The sequence below is a fragment of the Anomalospiza imberbis genome, chromosome 3 (assembly GCF_031753505.1).
Source record: "Anomalospiza imberbis isolate Cuckoo-Finch-1a 21T00152 chromosome 3, ASM3175350v1, whole genome shotgun sequence".
Classification (NCBI taxonomy): Eukaryota; Metazoa; Chordata; class Aves; order Passeriformes; family Viduidae; genus Anomalospiza; species Anomalospiza imberbis.
The window spans coordinates 49,140,867-49,162,959 of NC_089683.1; the positions used below are offsets into that span (position 1 = coordinate 49,140,867).

Below are 22,093 nucleotides of genomic sequence, written 5' to 3' on the forward strand. Positions count from 1 at the left end.
TTTAGCATGAATTTTTGGTTTCAGATGTAACAGTATTAACTATTTCAATGTTCCTGTTTTTTCCCTTCTGTTTCAGGGTGGTTTTACACGTAAATATTCTCTGAGTTCCAAAACTGGAACACTCCTCCCAGAGTTTCCAAGTGCTCAACATCTTTTGCTTCAAGGGTGCATTTCTAAAGACAAGGTAAAAAGTGAGCTCCTTCTCTGCTGTCTTAGAGATCAAAAATTTGCCACAGAATGTTTCTTCATATCTTAGCCTTTGAGGTATTGACATGAAAGAGCCAGAAATGTCCATAATCAAACAGAGGTGACTGATTTATAGAGGGAGCAAACCTTTACTAACACCGATTAACCAGCTTTCCAATGGAAAGGTGGTTGAATTATTTACCTATTAACTGACCCAGTATTTTACAAACTGATGGTATGTAAGACGGGAAGAGCAAAACAAACAAATAGCTGAGAGTTGTATTCTTTACAAATGCCTTTGGATTTAAGGTAAATTTTGTTCTGATTAGAACAGAACAAATAATTCACAACAAATAATTAGATTAATTTTACTATCTTTCATTAATTATTTGAAAAGCGACTGCAAATGTGAACATTTGGGGTTTTTTTTCAAATTACCTAAATCATTCCTCAAATCAATATTTGTTATTACTTACCTAAGGATAACTCTTCAGTTGGAAGTGTCTCTCATGTTTTATGTCTTTGACTCTTTTACTGTGTGTTACATCTGTGTTGTTTCTTGTCCCCTTACAAGCTGCTATGTTGTGCTAGAAATCCTTTGACAGACATTCTGAAATTTTCAATTTAACCTTAAGTGCAGATGATAATGGTGACTGGTTTGAGACACGTTACTTTGTGAGCCCCTCCTCCTAAGCTTGTTCTGACAAAGTAGTGAAGCCTAGGATTCCTGTAGGGAGAAGCTAAACAAAAAGAGCCATCTTAGCTGGAAATCTTACCATTCAAAATGAAAACCCAAGAACTGGTATACTTAGCAGTGTGCACCACCTGCTGCTATAGTCTCCTTCAGTGAAGTGACATCTCTCATATAGACAGCATTCTCATGAAATTTAAATCTGCCAAATGTTTGAGGTTCCTTGAAGACCCAACACAGCAGTATAAACAAACTGATTTTTACTGTTCCAACAATGGAGAAAAACTGGCAATTCTCTTCATTTTTGGCTCAGCAGCATTGTGCATGCCTGTCTGGGGACAGACTTAGCAGGTTATGAGGAGACTGTGGGAAAGAAGAATTTATGTGAATCCTGCCTTCTCTTTGCTTGCTGCTCTTTTCTTCTTTCTTGTTTTATTATTTCCTGTTTTCTTTTCATACTGCCTTTTCCCTCCTTCAGCTTATTTAACCAAAGATTATTGAAACTAAGATATTTAGGTACTCTGTTGAAGACAGCCCATAAATGAAGTTTGACTCCTGCATTAAACTCTTGAAGAGTTGTTTGCAACTCAGAGTCCATAAATACATCAGTCTGCACTAAAATAGATGGGTAATTCCTGCATTTAATATTTCTGGAGAGAACTTACCCAACCTTCACACTTCCATCAGCTCCTTTCAAAAACAGTTCTTTAAAATGTTCTTGTCTCACTCTTTGCTATTGCTTTTTAAAGATATGTAGTTAAAGAAGCAGCTCTGAAAATCAGGAAAATCTGTTTTCAAAGAAATTTGTATCCTGAACCTATTTCAATAAGATGGCACCAGGTTCATTCAAAATCTGATAGTGGTTTGCTGGAGAAGTTCATAAACTGTAACAAAACTTCTGTGATTCACTACCATAAGAATGGTTTTGCTAGCCCTTTTCCTTCCTTAAATGAGTTTGCATATTTCTTGTCTTATGATTTGCTACAATTAAAAAAAATTTCTACTTTTTTTTTTTTTTTTTAATAGAGGAACACTCCATTCAGATAAAGTAACCTGATGAGATGAAAGGGAGTTCTGCTTATAAAAGTTGAGTTCATGTGAGGCAGTGATTAAACTTTGACCAAATGACTGGCAGCTATTTTCTCATTTGTCCAACTAGATGATGTTTCAGAACACTCATAGACGCCTATTGTAGCCTAATGATTAACTTGCACTGCTCTTTGGGATTAATCTTAGCTTCAGAAAGGTGAATTTACTTTACCATCTGACTGACTAATCTAGCTATTGCCTTACTTTATTATTCACATTTTCACAGTGTATACAGGTTCAGATGCTACATGTCTGACCACAGCAACAGTGCTTGACTTAAATAATGCTTGAATAATAATGACATAAAGCTGTTGATAAAACTAGACATGAGTGATGTCCTCATCACTTCTGGTTATACAGGCTGTCTATTTGCAAATATGCATTGCAATACAGTTTATATTATGTGTTTAAATACTAGCTACACAAAGCAGAAACTTAGATCACTTCAGCAGTAAAGGAAAGATTTAAGAAACTCTGTTTAATATTTCTTTCTTCCAAAACAGGTAGATACTCTTATCATGATGTACAAAACACACTGTCAGTGTGTCCTTGACAATGCAATTAATGGGAACTTTGAAGAGGTAAGGTTGTTTGAACACACACTTGGTACATATGCATGGGAAGCCTAGAAAGCATGATTTATGTCTATGAATCTGGTTCCTATTCCTTTAGATCCAGCATTTCCTATTACATTTTTGGCAAGGAATGCCTGACCATCTTCTTCCTCTGCTTGAAAATCCCATCATCATTGACATTTTCTGTGTCTGTGACTCAATACTGTATAAGGTAAGTTAGGCATTTAGCTACATGAATAATCTCACCCACAGTACAGCTTCTGCATCTGTAAAAAGACAGAATGAGAGGATGACATGACTGCTTTCTGCTGTAAATCAGCAAGGAAATAATTGAACTCAAGAAATAAAATGGGCAGCTCTAAGAGCTGAACTGCAGTCTCAGCTCAGCTGAACACCTGGTGTGTGACCACCCAGGCAGCACAGCAACAGTGCTTGAATGTAGCTAAAAGAAATGCTCATGTACTCACTGGCAAGGCTCACTAAGGTAATCCTGGATGAAAACTGAAGCCTTGTTTTCACTGAAAAGATCATTGCAATTTCTACCAGAAAAGGGAGTCTGGCACATCCATAAGGTTATTCCACATGCCAGTCTGCTGCTCACAGGTTATGTCAAGCTGTGGTTTCATGCTACCAAGCTGGAACAATACTGGGTTAAGACATTTTTGCCCCTCCTGCCAGATGGAGGAATGTGCCCCCTGTTGACGGAGTGAACAAATTACCCTTTGTCTCCTTAAAAGGAAAAAAGCCCAGAAGTTTCTCTCCTCAATTTGGTTAAAAGACACCTCATAAGACCTTGGGGACTTCACCTCAAACTTAAGGATAGCCAATTAGACAGAAGCCAAAAAGTCTCACCTAAGAAATTCACTAGAAAAAGAAGATAACAAAAGAAGTAATCGTTTTTGTGAATTGTTTTAGTGAGAGCAAGAACCTCTTACCCTAGCTCGAGTTTTCTCTGTAAAGAGCTTTGTTATTTGGCTTTTTATTAAAACTTTTCTGTTTCCAACACTGTCACAGAAACCACCCTACTAATTTATAGCTGAGCTATCTTGAGTATGATACTTTCCTCTGAGAGCTTAAGAGACCTGGCTCAAAGAGATAAGTATCAGCCAGCTGCCTTTCTTTTCTGTTCCCTTGATGCTAGATGTACCAGCAAAACTGCTACACTCTAAACTGCTCTGGGTTTTAAAAAAAAATTAAGGCATACCTGTTTTGGGGAGCTTTTGTACCATATGAGTTCTTTGATCTAACTCATGGCATGACCACATAAAAAGTTGAAACCAAGTGACCCTTAGGAGTGTTGCAAGGTCAGGAATATATTACAGAGCACTAGGAAAAAACAAAATAATGCCACCAAAGTTTCCTGAGGTTTTAATTTGCAAAGTCAGATCTGATGATTATTTAGTAGATGCAAAGGACTTTAAGTTGCTCTGATAGGACATGCCATAGAAATAGGAAAGGATTCTCATATAAGTGTCTCTCTAACAGATTTCACATCACATATTGATGAGAAGAAATAACTATTGGCTTAATAGTAAACATCAACCAGTCAAAACAAAATACTTGAAGCTTTTTAGCTCTGATGCCTTATTGTAATCTTTCTTTACTGTACAAAAATATGGGGGGAAAATTCAGAAAAGATGAAAATATGTATTTCTTAGAAGCATAAAAAGCTGTAAAGTGAGAAGTATTTTAGTTAGCATAGTAAAGCAGAGGTAATTAGCATCAAGAATCATAATTACTACCCAGGAGATGGGTCATTAAGCCTCATTTACTTGTAGAGGTTATAATGTACCTTGAGTTTATGAGTTTTTTCCTACTCTACATGTGTTGTCTCAGTAGATTCAATATTAACTTTATTTATGATAGATTTAATGTGACAGAAGAAATACTAGAGGAGCATTAAATTATAAATTGAGTAAGAGCGAATTTTTCAGAAGTTCATAAATTTGCTATTGTGCCTCTTCTTTGTCTCTCACAATTTCTTATCTGTAATCATGTTAGATATTCTTGACATAACATCTGACAGAAGGAAGAAGGAATTACATTGGATTGTTATCAAACTATTTACATTAACAGAGAAAGGAGATTTCTGGAATATTGCCTAACAACTTTGTCCTCCACAGTAATATTCTCTAGGGGGCATGCCAGATGGCACAGTGTTTTGCCATAACTGTTCCACACCTCACTTAGCTGCAGGGAACTCTATGGCTAAACTCTGAATGCCTGCAGTGCCATGTCCAGTTTGGTAGAAAGAAGAGTCAACAGCACTCAAGGACTTGGGAGATGCTTGAGTATCTGCTTTACAGAGATTTGGTGATGCTAGAAAAGACAAAGTGTTTATGCATCTCACTTCTACTGGTTTCCCTTCTTTAAGACATGGGAGATAGCATGTCTTGTTTGTTTTTTTCCTCATTTTACTGCTATGAATACACACAATAAGTATATAAATATCTCATATGTTCCTGTCTAATAGTGATTGGAAAAATCCAGGCGAATAAATATCGTGACAGTAGGTTGAATGGCTTTATTCTGTGTAAATTTTCTGCAATCTAAGTAGACAAGGCAGACATGACTGAATGAATAAATGGCCAGTGGAAGCATGATGTCATTTTCTGTTGACTTTTTGAAGGTTCTTACAGATGTACTCATCCCTGCAACAATGCAAGAAATGCCAGAAAGGTAGGTATTTGAAAATAATCATGATACATTCTGATTTTTAGGCATATTCCAACTAAATACCAGTAATTCTATATTCTAGAGAAATTTTCTCACTGTATTTATGCTCATTTTTAGAACGGTAGAGTATGTATGGCAAAATAGTATCCACTCTGAGGGCAGCTGTAGAACAGCCTTGAAATATTAGATAGCATTTTAGTGTCCCAGCTGGCCCACAGTTTTTCCCAGAGGGGTTATGTATCAATATGTAGTCAATATATAGACCAATGATTGGTCATTTACTGTTTATTTTGGTAACACCTGAGGAGGAATTTCCGGATATGTTCAGAAGTCTGTTAGCCATAGATTTAAACCCAATTATTTAAACTAATGCCAGACAATTTTTATTGGTGATTCTCTAAATCACTTTTTGTTTCCCTTATAGTTTACTTGCAGATATAAGAAGTTTTGCAAAAAACTGGGAACAGTGGGTTGCTTCCTCTTTGGAAAATCTACCAGAAAGCCTAATGGATAAGAAATTGCCTATTGCAAGAAGATTTGTTTCATCCCTGAAACGACAGACGTCATTTCTACACCTAGCACAGGTAAACAGAATAAGATTATACATTCAAAAATGTGTCAGTTGTGTTCATTGCACCTTTCTGGCTATGAGATGCAATGCATTATTTTTTCAAGGTTGACCTTTAGCTATAGAAGACTTAAATCTTGTAGTTTTAACCATGAGATTAGAAAGTGACCATAAATAGATCTGACCAGAACTTCAAACTTTTATACCAGAAAAGAGAGCAAAGACCATGGCTATAATGAACAGCCATCACAGGAACTTTTTTCAATAAAACAATCAAGTGGAATATATGTGTATTTTGTTTAGTACCAAATTGGAAAACATGGGATAATTCTTCTTGCCTAGCAAAGATTCGCTGCCTTGTCCATGTTCTCTTTCTATTTGACTTTTGAGTGGAAAGATGAAGTGGGAGTGACAGGTAGTTGGAGACTCCTAGGCTGGGTTGTCAGGACACAGGTATCTGCAATTAGAAGTCACCTCCATGTGGTGGTTTTGTAGGTTATCCAAAAGGATACAATGCATTTCAAGGAGCTTCCTTCCACGGTAGCATCTTGGGCTTTGAGGTGGTAGTCCTCATGAATAACTGGAGGCACACCAGAGATTCATCTTGACTTGGTTTTCTCTTTCATAAATACAAAAGCAGCATATGGGTGATCTTGGGAAGATAATCTGATAGGAAGGCACATTAGAAGAGCATCAGTAGTCTAATGAAAGGGAAACATTATCTCATCTGATCTGTGATAAACCCAGCCATGACAATAAAATTAAACATAATAAGATTCTTCTCTGAGCAGTTTTTTGGGTGATCCCCAGGTGTGGGCCTGTACTGGTTTGGGCTGGGATAGAGTTAATTTTGTTCATCATAGTATGGGTCTATATTTTGGATTTGTACTGGAAACTATTGATAATTGACAGCTATTTTAGTTACTGCTGAGCACTGTTTATACACAGAAAAGGTCTTTTCTGCTTCTCACACCACAGTGCTGTAAGTTGGAGGTGCACAAAAAGTTGGCAGGGGACATAGCTGGGACAGCTGGCCCCAGCTGATCATAGGGGTATTCCTTACCACAGATCAACAATAAAACTGGGGGAATGTTTGGCAGGGGACCACTGCTCGGGGACCTGGCTGGGCATTGCTCAGTTAGTGGTGATCAGTTGTTTTAATTGTTGTATTTTGGTGTTTCTTTTAAACTTTTAAATTATTATTGTTATTTTTATTATTTCCTTTAAAAAATATCAAACTGTTTTCAACCTAACCAGCAAATTTTCTTACTTTTATTTTTTTAATTCTCTCCTCCATCCCTTGGCAGAGTAGTGAGTGGCTGTGTGGTGCTTAGCTACTAGCTGGGGCAAAACCACAAGAGGGTCTCAGCATTTTACCTTGCTTTCTCTTGCAGATTGCTCGGCCAGCTCTTTTTGATCAGCATGTGGTGAATTCCATGGTGTCGGATATTGAAAAAGTCGATTTGAATAGCATTGGTTCTCAGGCCCTTCTTGCAGTTTCAGGGAGCACAGACTCTGATGGGGAAGTTTACAGTGAATGTAAGTCCATGGTGATGTATTTTTACCATTAAAAGTACATTCTTTCATTCCATGCCACAGCAGTCTACTTGGACTGACTGAGACAGGGCACACATAGACTCTGCTTTCTCTAATCTAGTTCACCATAAACTTCAGTAGGTTAAGAAAACCAATTGGTTGTCCTAGTATGTCCTACAAGATCAGAAGCTTGTGCTGGAAAGTTATCTCATCTAGATGACTTTAAATGGTTGCTGAAAAATACATTTACATGTCAGTTGCAAACCTCTTTTAAAACTTGGCCCTATCCTATATGGGGATATTGCACAGATTAGTTCTTGAAAGGTTTGTCTGAAATTCCATTTCATTATGGCCTAATTGTAGTGGATATTTGAACTAGTTTACTTTTTTTTTAATTAATCATATTTTCTTCTGAGAGTTGGGCTTTAAAAATATATGTAATTTTCTATTTAGTGTAGCAGCTATTTTCATACACAAAATAGACTCGAAGTATAAATTTTAAGATAGTTAATTTTCATATATGTTGTTGAAAAATAGATATAGTCATTTTCTCTATTAAAAAGATAACTTTATCATAGGAGTCATGTTGATCAGAGTTTCAAGAGCTGAAAGGAATAGCAGTGTGTTGTCCTGTAAATATAATTTCTTTGATTATGAAAGTTTGTTCTCTTTAATGATTCACATTCCTATTCACATGTTCATTTGAGTTGCCCCTTTCCCATATTTTTTTGGCAGTTATTTTTTATTTTATTCTTTGTCTTCTTTCACACTGGTTAAAAAAGAAAAGAAGAAGAGAAATAAATGGTCCTTCAGGCACTATTTTGAATATGGAAATTGAGGAAATCAACATTATATCATATTGTGTGAAACTTATAAAATAGGAAAGAAACATAAGACATTGTGAATCTGCCATATTACAGAGAAAGCTTTATTAGCAAACGTAGTATTAGAAAGGTTTTCAAGATTGAATCTGCAAAGGAATGGAGAATAAAATAATCTTCTTTTATTTTCTTATAAAACTTCATTGTCTTACAACCTGTATCGTTGTAATGCTTAAGTAATTAAAATACATGTGTGTGATGGATGTGTGTGTGCTTGCTTTGCTGGGGAATTACTTATTTCTTCACTGCTCTAATTCTATGATTTTCCTTTCCATGCTACAATATTGTCATATGGCTGGTGAGTGGCTTTTTCTCATGTTCAGAATAGAGTGCAATGATATGTTCTCCTTTTTACATGGTAGATGACTCTATTACAGTGTTCCAAGAACTGAAGGACCTCCTAAAGAAGAATGCCACTGTGGAATCATTTATTGAATGGTTGGATACTGTGGTTGAGCAAAGGGTTATCAAGGTACCTTTCAAATGTTCTGCCTGATTCCAGACCAAATCCTACCCCCCTAACTCCTTATGCAGTCCCACTGATTTTCCACAAGGAATTTTCATCTCTGTTCCTATCTCCTTTACTGTGACAGGGAAGTTTGTAATTTGGTGTCAAAAATTCCAGTGATATTAGTCCAGATTAATCATGCTGAGCAGTCTTCTGTGTGTGACAAACTAAGAAGTATGGTAGCTAAAACACTAAAGTCAGGACTTTCACAAACTGTACATGACAGAAACCCTCTGACCTTATGTGTGCCTGCAGAATCGCGGGGGGATTGCTCTGAGTAAGGTGAGCAAAAGTTGTTTCTTAGAGAAGCAATTCTCTCTTCCATGACATTTAGGTGGTACTGTGTGTAGTGTAAGTTACTGCAGCAGGTGGATTCAGAAGTAGCTAGCCTCCTGAAGAATTTCTACATTTCAGGATGGAAGATACAGTTTTATAGCTTTCTAAGGTGCTTAACTCAGTAATTGATGGTTTTGATGGGATTACCCTTCCCATCTCCAATTACCAAGATGCATTTTCATCAAAAGTATTTTATATGCATGCAGTTATGTAGGGATTAATAAACTACAGCTCAGAACAAAAGAAAGGATTTTTTCTTATAGCTAAGTAAAAGATATTTAACCAATCTGTGACTCAAATAACTGTAAACTAGTAGAATGAGGTGTTATGTATTATTGGCTAATAGCTGAACACTGGTCTTCTCATCAGACTTTTTTTATCTGAAAATGCGGTATCTTAGGTAGGATCTTGATATGAATGGATGCAAAAGGTTGAGACAATACAGTTAGCATCAACTGGCTGGCAGAAGAGAGACTGCCACTTACAGGAAAACCACAGACATGCCCTTTTTCCTTTCTTTGCCTGTTTTCCCAAATTTCAATGGAGGCAGTGATAATTTCTTTCTTTTTAAAGTGCTCTGAGTTTCCTAACAATTGCTGACACATGAGCAGCACAGTGAGGAGCTTTAGATTACTCAGGGCAGCAGAACCAAAGCAAGTCCTCATATACACAGAAATCTCCCTAGGCCAAAAAAAAAAAAACAAAAAAAAAAAAACCAAAAAAAAAACATTGAAGCTGAGTAATCTCAATTTATTTTAGACTGGAATCATTATGGATTAAATTTCATTCCACAATCTCAGAAGACAATTCCTGATAAGCAAGTCAGGCAGAAAAGGTGAAGCAATTTTCCATTTAGCATCTACTGTGTGATAGCATATTATTAAAGCTAATGGGTATGGTTCCTAGCATTGTTTTCCTGTACTTAGGGAAGAAGTACCAACAAGTTTTGATATGAAGCTAGGTCAACTTGAGCAGAAGCTAATCATTTACAGAACATGTAATCCTTCCACTGCTGTTTGCCTTCTGTTCATGCTAAAGTGTGGCTACTGTCAAACTCACACAACAGCTTCTTTCTGCCTGCTGTGGGAGAAAGCAACAGGGCATATGTTGCCACATGAACAAATCACTGTGAGAGCAAAGTGACTGTATGAAATGAGCAGTATTAAAAGCATCACTTTGATCATCAGGATGGAAACATACCATTCTGTAAGAGAAACTATGACCAGGATTACACAGATTAAATTAAAGTATAAAGACTAATTTCTATTCATTGATTTTATGGAATAACAGTGCCAGAGGGTGGGACCTTCCTTCCTTCCTCTCTTTCCTGCCTTCCTTCCTTCCTGCCTTCCTTCCTTCCTGCCCTCCTTCCTGCCTTCCTTCCTGCCTTCCTGCCCTCCTTCCTGCCTTCTTTCCTGCCTGCCTGCCTTCCCTGTATAGTTACAGAACAACTAGGCACCTTTAATACTAGAATATGCAGTGATTTATGTACTATCAGGGCCCAAGCAGTAAGCACTTTGCTTCATCTGACATTGACAGACAACATTAAATGACTGCACTCGAAGGAGTGAAGACTGCTCTTTTACCAAGTTAGGTCACAGAGCAAGGAGATCGTTTGAATCAGGCAGCTTGAGTCACTGCCACATCAGCCTGAGTTAAGCACTCCTTGAACTTTCAAGGATATTCAGTTCTTCTCTCCTGTTGGCAGAAAGCAAGTGAGCATACCTAACGGTATTTTACTATTCTCTTTCAGGCAAGCAAGCAAAATGGCAGGTCCTTAAAGAAGAGGGCTCAGGACTTCCTTCTGAAATGGAGCTTCTTCGGTGCTCGAGTGATGCATAACCTAACTCTAAACAACGCATCAAGTTTTGGTACCTGAGCTTTATACAAACACTCATATTTTGTACATATATGTTAAGCACTTACCAGCTTTCCACTATTTCCTGTGCTGAGGAACCCATCCTAATCTAAAAATTCTTTGATCAAAGCCACAAATACCGTGTGGTATATTTTTCAAACTAACATTTTGCAGTAAATACTAGCAATATTTTTCTGGTGACCTGTGTCATAGGGTTGTTTCTAAATGGTATTTTTCTTTTGAATTGCTGTTTTGATACTGCTTTGACATTTAAGTGCTAGAAGCTTTGTTTGTTTTAATATGGCAATGACTGCATATCTCAGTATAAGAGACAAAAGATTTAAATTATTGGTTTTGCCTGTGGATCAGTTTGGCAAATAAATACCGTTGTATATACCATATATATGGTATGTTTTAATAAAAGCAAAGGAATTTGGCAGTTATCACACACTTAATTCTGAAATCAGCAGATGATTGATTTAATAGTGTTTGTGGCTTTTAAAAATTAAAGGTCACACATGCATCTTTAGGAATGTTTACATTTTTGGGTACACTCAGAAAGAAACATACGAGAGAAGATGGCAGAGCAAGTGAAACAAACTCTAGTATGTAATGTCATATTTTTAGCCATAGGTACATTGTTATCTAAAATTCAGAGGGTATTTGAAATGGTTGTAGGGACACATACATTTTTTAATGTGATATATCCTTGAAATAAGGTCAAAGACTTTACCAGTTATTGTCTGGTTATTTAGCACAAGGCAAACAGAAATAGAGCAGAGGCATTCTAGCAGACTTCAGCCTTATCTAGTTCCACTGTGTGCTCTCTTCAAGTATAAAGCATGTCTCACTTTCATCAGTATTTTTCTTTGATGTAATTAGTGGTCAAATAGCCTCCAGGACAGTAAACAATTGAGCTAGGTGGGCCAGTGCAAAGAGAGATTAGAGCTAGAAGTTAGGCACTATTCCTTGTTGGTCTTGCCAGGTCATTTAAAGTCCACAATTATTTGTTTGTTTCACTGGCTTCTTGTGGAGCGGTGAGAGATGGTCACAAAGATAACTCAGCTACTCTCTCTCTTTCTCCTCCAAAAGGTTCTTTTCATTTGATCCGCATGTTACTAGATGAGTACATCCTGCTTGCCATGGAGACACAGTTCAATAATGACAAAGAACAAGAACTCCAGAATCTACTGGACAAATACATGAAGAATTTAGGTAACTAGAGCTTGCTTTTTTTGCATATTTAGAAATTGTTGTATTTGTTTAAGCAGAAGCAAGTTTACTGTGTTCTCCTGAAGGTGTGGTTATGTGCAACATGGTCAAATTCACTTGGAAGGTTTGTGACCATTCACTCAGCAATTCATTCCCACCTTCCTACCACAGTTCACTTCATAACATTTTGTTGGAATGTCAATACTAAGGATCACTGAAATTTTCTTGGATGTGGCAAAGACTTGTAGGTACATCTGAAGGGCCATGAACTGAAGTGTGAAAAGAGGTATAAATAGCAGAAAGTGCAGGAATTCCTTACCCAGTTTTTCCCCAAAGCTTAAATATGTAATTACAACTTGAACCAGGAATCTATTAAATGTTACCAGAGTGCAAATATCTCTTCAATGTCAACTTTGGAGCCCTATTTACCATGTGGTTGAAGCATTACTGTATGGAAAAGAAATAAAATTATTTGAAAACAGTATCCTTAACATTTTCCATCTACCAGGCTTCTTTAAAGTTAGACAGTTTGAAATTATATGTTCCAGGTCCTTTGCTATAAAAAGAATGAAGATTGATTTTAATCAAGTTCTGGTCCAAGTTAATCATTAAAAATCCAGTGAAACTTCAGAAGCTTGCAGAATTATTTTTTATTAGCATTAGCACTGGCAGTCAAACCTTAGCTTTTTGGTTGTCGTTACTCTAAATCTGCACTTTGCTACAGGAAACATGCATAGAATTTGTCTGACAGTAAGTGCTGCACTTCTTTCAATTCAGCCTCTAAAAGAAAAACTTGGCCTGTGTGACAGTTGCCTTATCCTTGTGTGTTTAGGTGAAGTACTTGAAACCATAAGGTAAAATCATGGTTTCCTCTGAAGAACAGCAAAACTGACTTTATCAATAGTCTGCAAAAAGCTGAAGAACTCTTGAGTATAACAGATGCTTTTCTCTAGATATCAATATGAAAAGAGAGTTCAGGCATTCTAAAGTTGCCATTGTTAATTCTTTAGGATGAAATGTCGGTCCTGATTCACTCTTAATGCACTTTACTTGACTTCATTGTTGACATTTACTTCAAGGGAATAAATCAAATTCATACTTCCAATATGATGGCTTCAGTAAGGAGCTGAAACTGTGTGATGTAGATCTGTGGTCAGGGAAAATGATGCAAACAGAACTAATGTGCAGTGAGGATACATAACAGCCAACAAGGGTTTTTCATTTACCCTTCCAGATGCAAGCAAAGCCACCTTCACTGCATCACCAAGCTCTTGCTTCCTAGCAAATCGCAACAAAGCCGCTCCTCTGCCCAGTGACACTTCAGTCAAAAACGAGTGCCTAGGAGAGCAAACCTACGTGTCCTTGTCAGCTGGCCAGCCCAGCAGTGCACCTTCTGGTCTGAACCCCTTCACCACAGGAGATGGGGAGAGTATGCAGCTGACAGGTGTGTATCAACTCTTCCAGCTTCTCCTTCCCTAATTTGCCTGTTAGTCTTTCAGTTCGTGGTAACATTGCTGTAGGAGGAGCCATGACCACATGCATTGTTATGAAGACCTCTAGTAAACAACATTTCATGAGCTCACATTCTGTGGTGATTTACAGAAGTCAGCAATTGTAATTACCCTGCCAGTAATAGTTCCTCTTGGAAAAATGGTAAAATTATCTTAGAACTCTTGGCTTGGTGAGGTTCTTGTGAGGAGAGAATGAACAGTAAACCTGGAGCACATAAGGATTTTAACTGTTGAAAATTCCCACTGAATGTGGCACCTTGAAGGTGGAGAATGAAAGGGAGAAGTTTTATATCCTGAAGCTATGAAATAAAAGCTGTGACTTATATAGGTGGGGGCCAGTACATAACTTTTGTAAAGGTTTCAAATGGTAATCTGCACTTCATTAGAGGGTTTGTGTCTTAACAGCAGTACTGAGGTATGGACACTAATCATGGTTAATGTTTATTTATTCCAGATCAAATGGAGCTGTCTCAAAGCACTGGTCACCTCATGACTCCACCCATTTCACCAGCCATGGTCAGCCGAGGAAGTGTTATCAACCAGGGACCAATGGCTGTGAGACCTCCCAGTGTAGGTCCCATGTTACCGACACATTCACAGTGCTCTTCCTACTCAGAACCCCTTTATCAGACTTTGTCACAGACTAATCAGAATTACTATGGAAATAATTCCAATTACCAGGCTATGTTCAGGACACAGGCCCATTCCACCTCAGGAGTTTACGACCACAGAGCAGAGTCCAGCCGATTCAATGCCTTGAGTGAACAGCAGTTCTCCAGAGACTACTTCAGCAACAGTTGTGCCGTGTCTCCCTACAATGCCAGATCCCCTTCCAGCTATGGTCCCTCCAACATGTCTCAGGACACACACAATATGCAGTTTCTGAATAGTGGGAGTTTCAATTTCTTGAACAACTCAGTATCTACATGTCCAGGAGCAGCTTATCCTGCTAATGCTTCCAACGGTATAAATGCATATTTTCTTTTTCCTTTTGTTTCTCTTTCATTGCTGGAGTAAAATGCTTTTTCTCTGCCTTTTTTTTTTTTTTTCTATAGAAGATGTATTTCAGCTTTTATTTATAAATTCCTGTTTTCCACTTCTCTGATAACACACAGAGATTGTAAAACAGCTTAATAAGCTACTTAAGGGTTTATTTTCCTCTGGTGAATCTTCAGTTGACCTCAAATGCATCTGCTGCCTTATGTTAATCTTCCTTTGGTATCATCACCATATCTTGCACAAAGGAAGCAAAACCAGGATGATCTTGTGGTTTAACAATCTCTTGAAAAGCCCCCAAAACATTTGCTATGAAACAGAGAAGACACAAGATAGCTTACCTCAGGGATCAGCATAGTGGTCCATTTGAGTTGCAGGGTGGAAAGAAGTATAAAAATGTGCACTAGCAACAGTTTGGGACTTTGTCCCTCTCATTTCTCATACTTCAAATGTAAAATCACTGCTTCAGAGGTATAGTCAGCAAAACACTCCCCTCTTCTGGAGGAAAGACACAGTGTAAATGTTACTTTTATACAGATTTGTCTATGCAGTGAATACCTATTACCCTGCAGATTTTCTTTCCATGTATACTTTCCTTGGTTGTAAGCTTCAGAAGGAAGCACTGAACTGTGCATAGGACTCCCCATGGTGTCTCGTAAGGCCAGTGATTGCAGGCTGTGTTTGATTCTGAACTTAGAAGGAAAGAGCAATTTTCTGTACTGAAGGCATGACTGAACCCTTACCATATTTTGGTTTCCTTATTACCACCTCTCTTTTGGGTCAGTCTTTACATATGCTGCTTATTTTCCTGGGCTCTGTGTGTATATAAATAATCTTATTGTGAAGGGCTTCATCCAGTAACAAGTACTGTTCTTCCAAGGTTATCACAGGCTCATACACTACCCAGTAGTTTCATTCATCTTTTTTCTTTCAATCTTCAATTAGGATATTATGGAAACAGCATAAATTATTCAGAATCTCACAGACTTGGAACAATGGTGGACCAACACGTTTCTGTAATCAGCAGTGTCAGCAGCGTTCGACCACTGCCATCCTACAGTGATGTACATGATCCGCTGAATATCTTGGATGACAGCAGAAGAAAACAAACGGCCGCCTACTACTCAGAGTCCTCACCTTCTGTTGTCTGCCGGACCCCTATGCGTAAGTACAGCCAACAACTGAGGAGCAGCTATGAACTTTTTAGTATCCTATCAAATGCTGAGTATTAAATTGTAGCTCACATACACAATATATGAAATGCAACATAGAGATGAAACAGCTCGGTACTCTGGATGTGATTTCCTTAAAACTGAGTTTAATAAATTTGCTTCTATAAGGAGGTCTATAATCCATTGTCCAGGGGCAGCGGAATGATTGGTCTGAGTTGCATAAAAACATGTGTTAGGAAGTACTTTCTAATAATTAAGTAAACTAATAATAGACTGGGCTTTTCTAGGGTCTCTTGGAGATCCTCACTGTCAAACAGATCAAATGAATCCTGGGTCAGTGGTGTCTCAGTATATACTTCCTGTGCTCTGGTCCCCCATTCTATGCTTCAACAACTGTGTAATAGGCAAAGCTCCCACTGACAGTGAATTTTAGGCAGAAATACCCAATCCCAAAGGGTTTATTTTGGTATATGCCTTAAACAAATAGCAGCTGAGTTTGGTCTCTCATTCCAAAAAGGGTTGCATGAAAGATACAAACTAGGGCACTTTATTTCTACACAAGATTACATCTTCCTACTGCTTACCTGTTAATCTTGCACAGAAGATCAGACATTTCTGTCCTTCAGATGATGTGCCTGGTAGATAGGAGTTTTCATCAAATTAAACTGGATTGTGATTTCTGTTAAAACTGGATTGTGATTTCTGTTAAATTTGATAAATTGAAAACTTGCAGTGATGGTAACCTTTTTTCCCCACAGCTTCAAACTTGCAAACCGCATCTTCTTCTCAGTGTATGTATGGAACATCTGGTCAGTTTCCTTCCCAGGAAAATCTGGAGGTCCATGCCCCACCAAGCAGAGATATGGTGCCATCTTTACCACCAATCAACACTGTCTTCATGGGAGCAGCTGCTGGAGGAACCTAACTGAGAGAGACATGTCTGTGCCCTAAGTTTACTTTCTGACCCCAGACATTAAGGCTATGATTATAATCCCCTTCCAAGCTGGTGGAAGATAAAAGTAGTACATATAGGTGTTAAAGAAGCCATTTTAACAATGTTATCAACCCTTGACACACAAAAAATACCTATATTTAGATTGGGTCCTGCTTGTGAATCTCTCAGGATTGTTCTCACCATTACAACTTTTCAGGCAGAAATTCAGGGTAAGCAGAAAGAGCAAGTGATTCTTGCATGCAAGAATTAGTTGTAAAGAAAATATTACATCTATTCCTAATTTATTAAAAATGCTATTTTAGTCTTTCACTTATATCTTTTTTTATATATATAAAATGTTTATTTAATGCCTGTGTTGCTCATTATTTATTAGGACCACAGAGTAACTGTTTACTTTCTCATATTTGACAGATTGTCAAATGTATGTATCCTACCTCCTATGGAAATGTTTACAAGGTCAGTTTTTACTGTTTTAAATGAAACTAAGCCAAACTCTAAAGTTTTTTTACTGTTGTGCTCTGGGAAGACAATTTCAAATGTTTAGTGCCTACTTGTATGAGTGAAAGTCCTCAGGAAATAAATAAAACATATTATGGAGATTTTATTTCTCTTCCTCTTAAAATAAAACAAACAAAACATGCAAATATCATAAGCTAACTAATTGCAGTAGCTTGCTACTGTAGCTGGATAACTGAAGGAAATGAAACTATGACACTAAATGTTGTGGGATTTCAAAATTACCTGTGGTATCAGCCCAAAGCTTTTTCTGATGGAAATTCATAAAAATATGTTCATCAGCTTTCACTGGTTTAGGGCAACTGTAAACTGAGACTGAAAATAATAAAGATTATTAGAAAATTTTGTAACCCTTCAATAGCTATTTTAATTTTTAAAAGTATTTTACAAATGGCATGATAATCTGTGCACAAACACACATTTTTTTATGTTCCTGGAGAAGCCAGGAATATTCACTAGTGGTGTTACAGAGGACAGAGAAGAGAACACACTTACAAAACAAACTTCTTGCTATGCATTCATGAAAAAGCAGGTGTTATTTTATAATCAGATTGTCCCAACACCAGATTCAGGTTTGGGTTTAAATCCAGTCCCATTCAGTCCATTAAATATATGCTGAATATTGTGGAATTGAAGTAAAGTGCATTTTTTGGTGGAGGAAAATGGATGATACCAGGATGAAGCTTTTCTTTCTAATTCTGTATAACTTCCTTCAGTATCTCTATTATCAGAAGTCGGACTGCAGAAAAGCAATCAAAAACATTGACTGGACTAGGTTTTGAATAATTCTGGATATGAAACACTTTCTGTAGAAAAAAGACATGATAGTTGAGTAATTGAGAAGTGGAAGACTTCAGCTCAATTGCTTCCTAATTCTGGATGCAGACTTAGGCTGTGACCAAAAGTACCATAATGGTGCAAGAAAGCTTTGGTTTCTATACAAATTCTCAATGAGATGTAATGGTAACACAGATTGTTCAACATTTATTGGGCAAAGCTTTGTAGCAAATGAATTAAGCACTGCAAAAGACTTCTTTCTTCATGACTGTTCAGGATATATTTTGTCCTAAAATTTGTCCTATAAAAGGACATGGTTCCCTCACTATGTATGCAGGTCACCTCTACAGTCAGTGACAGGAGAGGAGATGCCTCCTGTTCCAAGGAGTTAAGATGGGAAGGGTAGTATGAAGGTAAGGGATATGCCACTAGAGCAAGGGATATGTCACTATCCTGAGATCCTTGGCTCCCTCAGCTAACAAATGACACGGCACAAATAATTAATTTAAGGTCAAAACTTCCAGGCTGTTGAATGTACATGAGGGGAATATATAGAATTTAGAGAAAGTAGGCAATCACTAGCAGAGAGGGTCTTAGTCTCTTAGGCTCTACATAGAAAGAACTCTGTGTACATAATTTCTCAAATGGGATATGGGATTTATATGCACCATTTCCAGTAATTTTCTTGCTGTTATGTGAACCATTTTGCACTGGGGTTTGTTGGGTTTTTTAGAGTTTCCCCCCCCCAGCCATAAATTACTGTGTCTGCACATCATCTGAGATAAGATATGATCATATGTCATTAAATGTGCAGATTCTCCAGAAAGCTGCAGAACACAAAGTAGCATGAAGTATCACACTGTTGGATATTGCAGTTCATTGTCAAGAGCAAAGAGAAATAAAAATATTCTAATATTCAAATAGCCAAGTGAGAGAATTCTCTCAATACTGCTGCAGAACAAAACAAACCCATCATAATTGTAACTAGCAAAACCAAATGAGAAATTTCCATTTTATGACTCATTAGTTCAATCAAATAAATGGTTTGATGAATTCAGTGCATTTTGTCTGTATAAAATGAAGTACCTCATAGCTTTTGTGAATAGCCCATGGGAAGATTTTTGTCTTTTGTGTTGTAACAGCATTGCAGTAAATTATATGAAGAATTAATGGAGTCGCTATTTGGTGGTTTTGTATTAGTAAGTTCAGTTGCATTTCTGTGGATGCATTAATACATTGGTTTTAATATATGCATGCCTGGAAATCTCTGTTAAAAATTGTACTTATTGAGTACAATCAATGTCAAATGAATCTTGCCTAAAGGAAAAAGCAAAGCCCTTTTTTTGAGAAAGAAACATGAAAAATTAAATCCTTTTTATCTATTTTGTCAGTATCAATTACTCTGAACTAATGTTAGGAAAGGCAAAAGAGGTGGGTGAGCAAGTCAAATTTGCTTCCACTTCTAAAGTAGAAGTGATTCTATACAAATTATATCAACTAAGATGAAGCAATAATGGAGAAGAACCAATTGTCCTGTGTGCCATGAGCCCATGCCTCGCTGTGCAGAATTTGTGCTGGAAGAGGGGTGCAGTTCTTTGACCCTGAAGGTAGTTAGGACCATGGGAGTATTGCTCCAAACTCAAAATTAGCAAGAAAGTTGGCTTTTACCTTTAAATGTGCAGTGAAAGCACAGTGAAATACCTTGCAAAAGGTAAACCTGTGTATTGTTCTGTCATACCGCACACCAAATCACTGGTCAGATCAGCGTATAAGTGATTGTTGATCACTGAGAGGAAGGGAGTCTTTGGTGCAGAGCCATTTAGCAGAACCTTGTACCTGGTGCAGAATATTAGAAAGTCACAAATACACAAGAGTAGGAACAGATGTTTTGTATGATGCAGAACAGTATGTATTTTTCCCCTCAGTATGGGGTCAGGACTGAGTGGACATTAGGCTTATGGAGCAAACAAAGCAAGCAAACAGTGGTACAAAAAAATCCCCACTCTTAGAGCATTTGGAGAAAACCTGTAGAGATGTTATCAGTCTTAGAAAAGCAGATATTTGATACTAAAGAATCAATTCAGGTTATTAATGCCATACCTGTGGACAGAGGTGTACTGCTACAGGCTGAGCATCCCACACCACGAACATTACTGTGCCATCAAGCGAAACTTAAAAGGGTTGAGGCTGCCTGCTAGTGATTAGATCAGCATAGTTCAGGAGGCTGAACCTGTTTAAAAACTGAGGATATATTAGAATTAGTTTTAAGTTTGATATGCTCCAGATTATAAGTAACAGGCTTTTGTATGAATAGTTTTGGGCTATGGTTTAACTGGAAACACTAACCTAACTTTAAAGTATGGATTAAATTCTATATTAGCCATGGGATGTAGTCTGGGCAAGGATGGGCTGGTTGATATGGGCCTTAGGACTGTTGCAAATAAGGGCTGGAAAAGCTATGCTAAATTGCCTGCCTGAAATAGGTTGTAGGTTTAGTTTTTATGATGCACTCTGTAGGATTTGGAAATAGCTATGACTGGATTTATGGGCTTGGATTCAGGCTACGATGTTGGATGATGCATAATGCTTGAGCTTGGCTTGTGTCTTTTGCCATAAAGGTTTGCATGGTGTGTTTAACTTAATACAGTTAATTCTTGCACATTTGATGCTTTCTTGCTAGTGATGTACTCAGGATGGAGCTTAAATCTGATTTTTCTTTGGTATAAGGGTTGACTTCAGAGTTGGGTCAGCATGAAGCTGAGACCACAAAATATTGTTGGATTTAGAAGTGGCCATCAAGCTTGACTTAATGCTCCTGCTTAGAGGGACCCACAAACTATACTTAGTTCTAGAAAAAAGCAGAATGTAGAGAGAACAATATAGATTACTATTGTACTCAGAACTTTAATTATGATTGACTTAGAACAGGTAAAAGTGAGGTGTTTCTGCATGTTTAACAGGGGCTGTTGAGCTTACACAAAGCTTACTGTCAGACCAGATGATCTAGTTATATATAATTCCTTCAAGGCCTAGCCTTAAGACTGGACTTAGAACTGATTTGAAATTAACATTTGGAAATATGAGAAGATTAGCCATTTAGGATAAAGCCAGATCTAGAAGAAAGGAGACTAATCTGGAGTTTTAGGTGATGGAGATCACATTATCAATCATACTTCTGAGGCTGGCATTGTGAAATCTGAGGTTATGGTCAAGGTTCAGGTCAACATGAAGCAATTAATCTGAACTAATTATGGATTTAAGACCTTCAAGGGTTTATGGCTATTATTGACATTAATAAGGGTCATTAGTTCTAGATAAGAGTTGAAGTAAAATCTAGGACTAGGTCAGTAATTGTGTAATGCAAGATCAATGCATGTTTAAGTAGTCATTAGCTGAAACTTCTTTGATGGAAAGGAGATGCATCTTTCCATCAGCAGCCTAAGATGAGAATGATACCTTTAATGGAAGGACTGTAGGACCTGTAGCCTCAAGAGAGATGCTGCAACATTAGTAATGGTTAGACCTCAAGTAACCAACACTACTGGGATGGTGAAAGGTCAGCAAAGCAGGAGATCTTACTGCAAACTATGGTGCTTCTGTGGTCACCAGACGTTTGCAGCAACTACAAGTCTCAGCAGAATCCCTTTTTACAAGGACCTGAGGCCTTATGCCAATGAAGGCACAAGCAGGCAAAACAGGAGGAAAGCAGGGCTGGGATCTGAAATATCCTGCCCACTGCAAAATGAAAGTGACATCAAATACTCTTTCTCTACGTTTGAATTCTTTTCTATTTGCACAGTTTTTTCCCATTTAACAATGGCTGAATGTTACAATGCTGCACAGAGCAGTGGTTACACAACTGGGAACATGTAAAAGATTATATTAGCAACTGAGCTAGGAAAGTATACTTCCCTTCCTTTTGGCTTAGTTGATTATTATCTCTGATCAAATAAAGGACCACATGTTCCTACTGCCCTTGTGCCCTGGTTGCTGCAGTAAAAAGAGGCATACAGTGAAATTTAGAGTACTATATGCCTTTTTGATTTCTGT

The 22,093-nt window shown here is 37.5% G+C and overlaps 1 protein-coding gene across 1 annotated transcript in view; it reads left to right on the forward strand.

Moving 5' to 3' along the window:
- RFX6 (regulatory factor X6) overlaps positions 1 to 18,839 on the forward strand; it is a 34,812-nt gene extending 15,973 nt beyond the window's left edge. Inside the window, exons 6-18 of the mRNA XM_068186640.1 lie at positions 77 to 184; positions 2,470 to 2,547; positions 2,639 to 2,752; positions 5,171 to 5,220; positions 5,642 to 5,801; positions 7,180 to 7,324; positions 8,565 to 8,674; positions 10,800 to 10,917; positions 11,997 to 12,119; positions 13,351 to 13,560; positions 14,082 to 14,591; positions 15,569 to 15,787; positions 16,554 to 18,839. Of these exons, the coding sequence (XP_068042741.1) occupies positions 77 to 184; positions 2,470 to 2,547; positions 2,639 to 2,752; positions 5,171 to 5,220; positions 5,642 to 5,801; positions 7,180 to 7,324; positions 8,565 to 8,674; positions 10,800 to 10,917; positions 11,997 to 12,119; positions 13,351 to 13,560; positions 14,082 to 14,591; positions 15,569 to 15,787; positions 16,554 to 16,720 (2,112 nt within the window). The 3' untranslated portion in view covers positions 16,721 to 18,839. The remainder of the gene's footprint in view (positions 1 to 76; positions 185 to 2,469; positions 2,548 to 2,638; positions 2,753 to 5,170; positions 5,221 to 5,641; positions 5,802 to 7,179; positions 7,325 to 8,564; positions 8,675 to 10,799; positions 10,918 to 11,996; positions 12,120 to 13,350; positions 13,561 to 14,081; positions 14,592 to 15,568; positions 15,788 to 16,553) is intronic.
- The last annotated feature ends 3,254 nt before the right edge of the window (positions 18,840 to 22,093 follow it).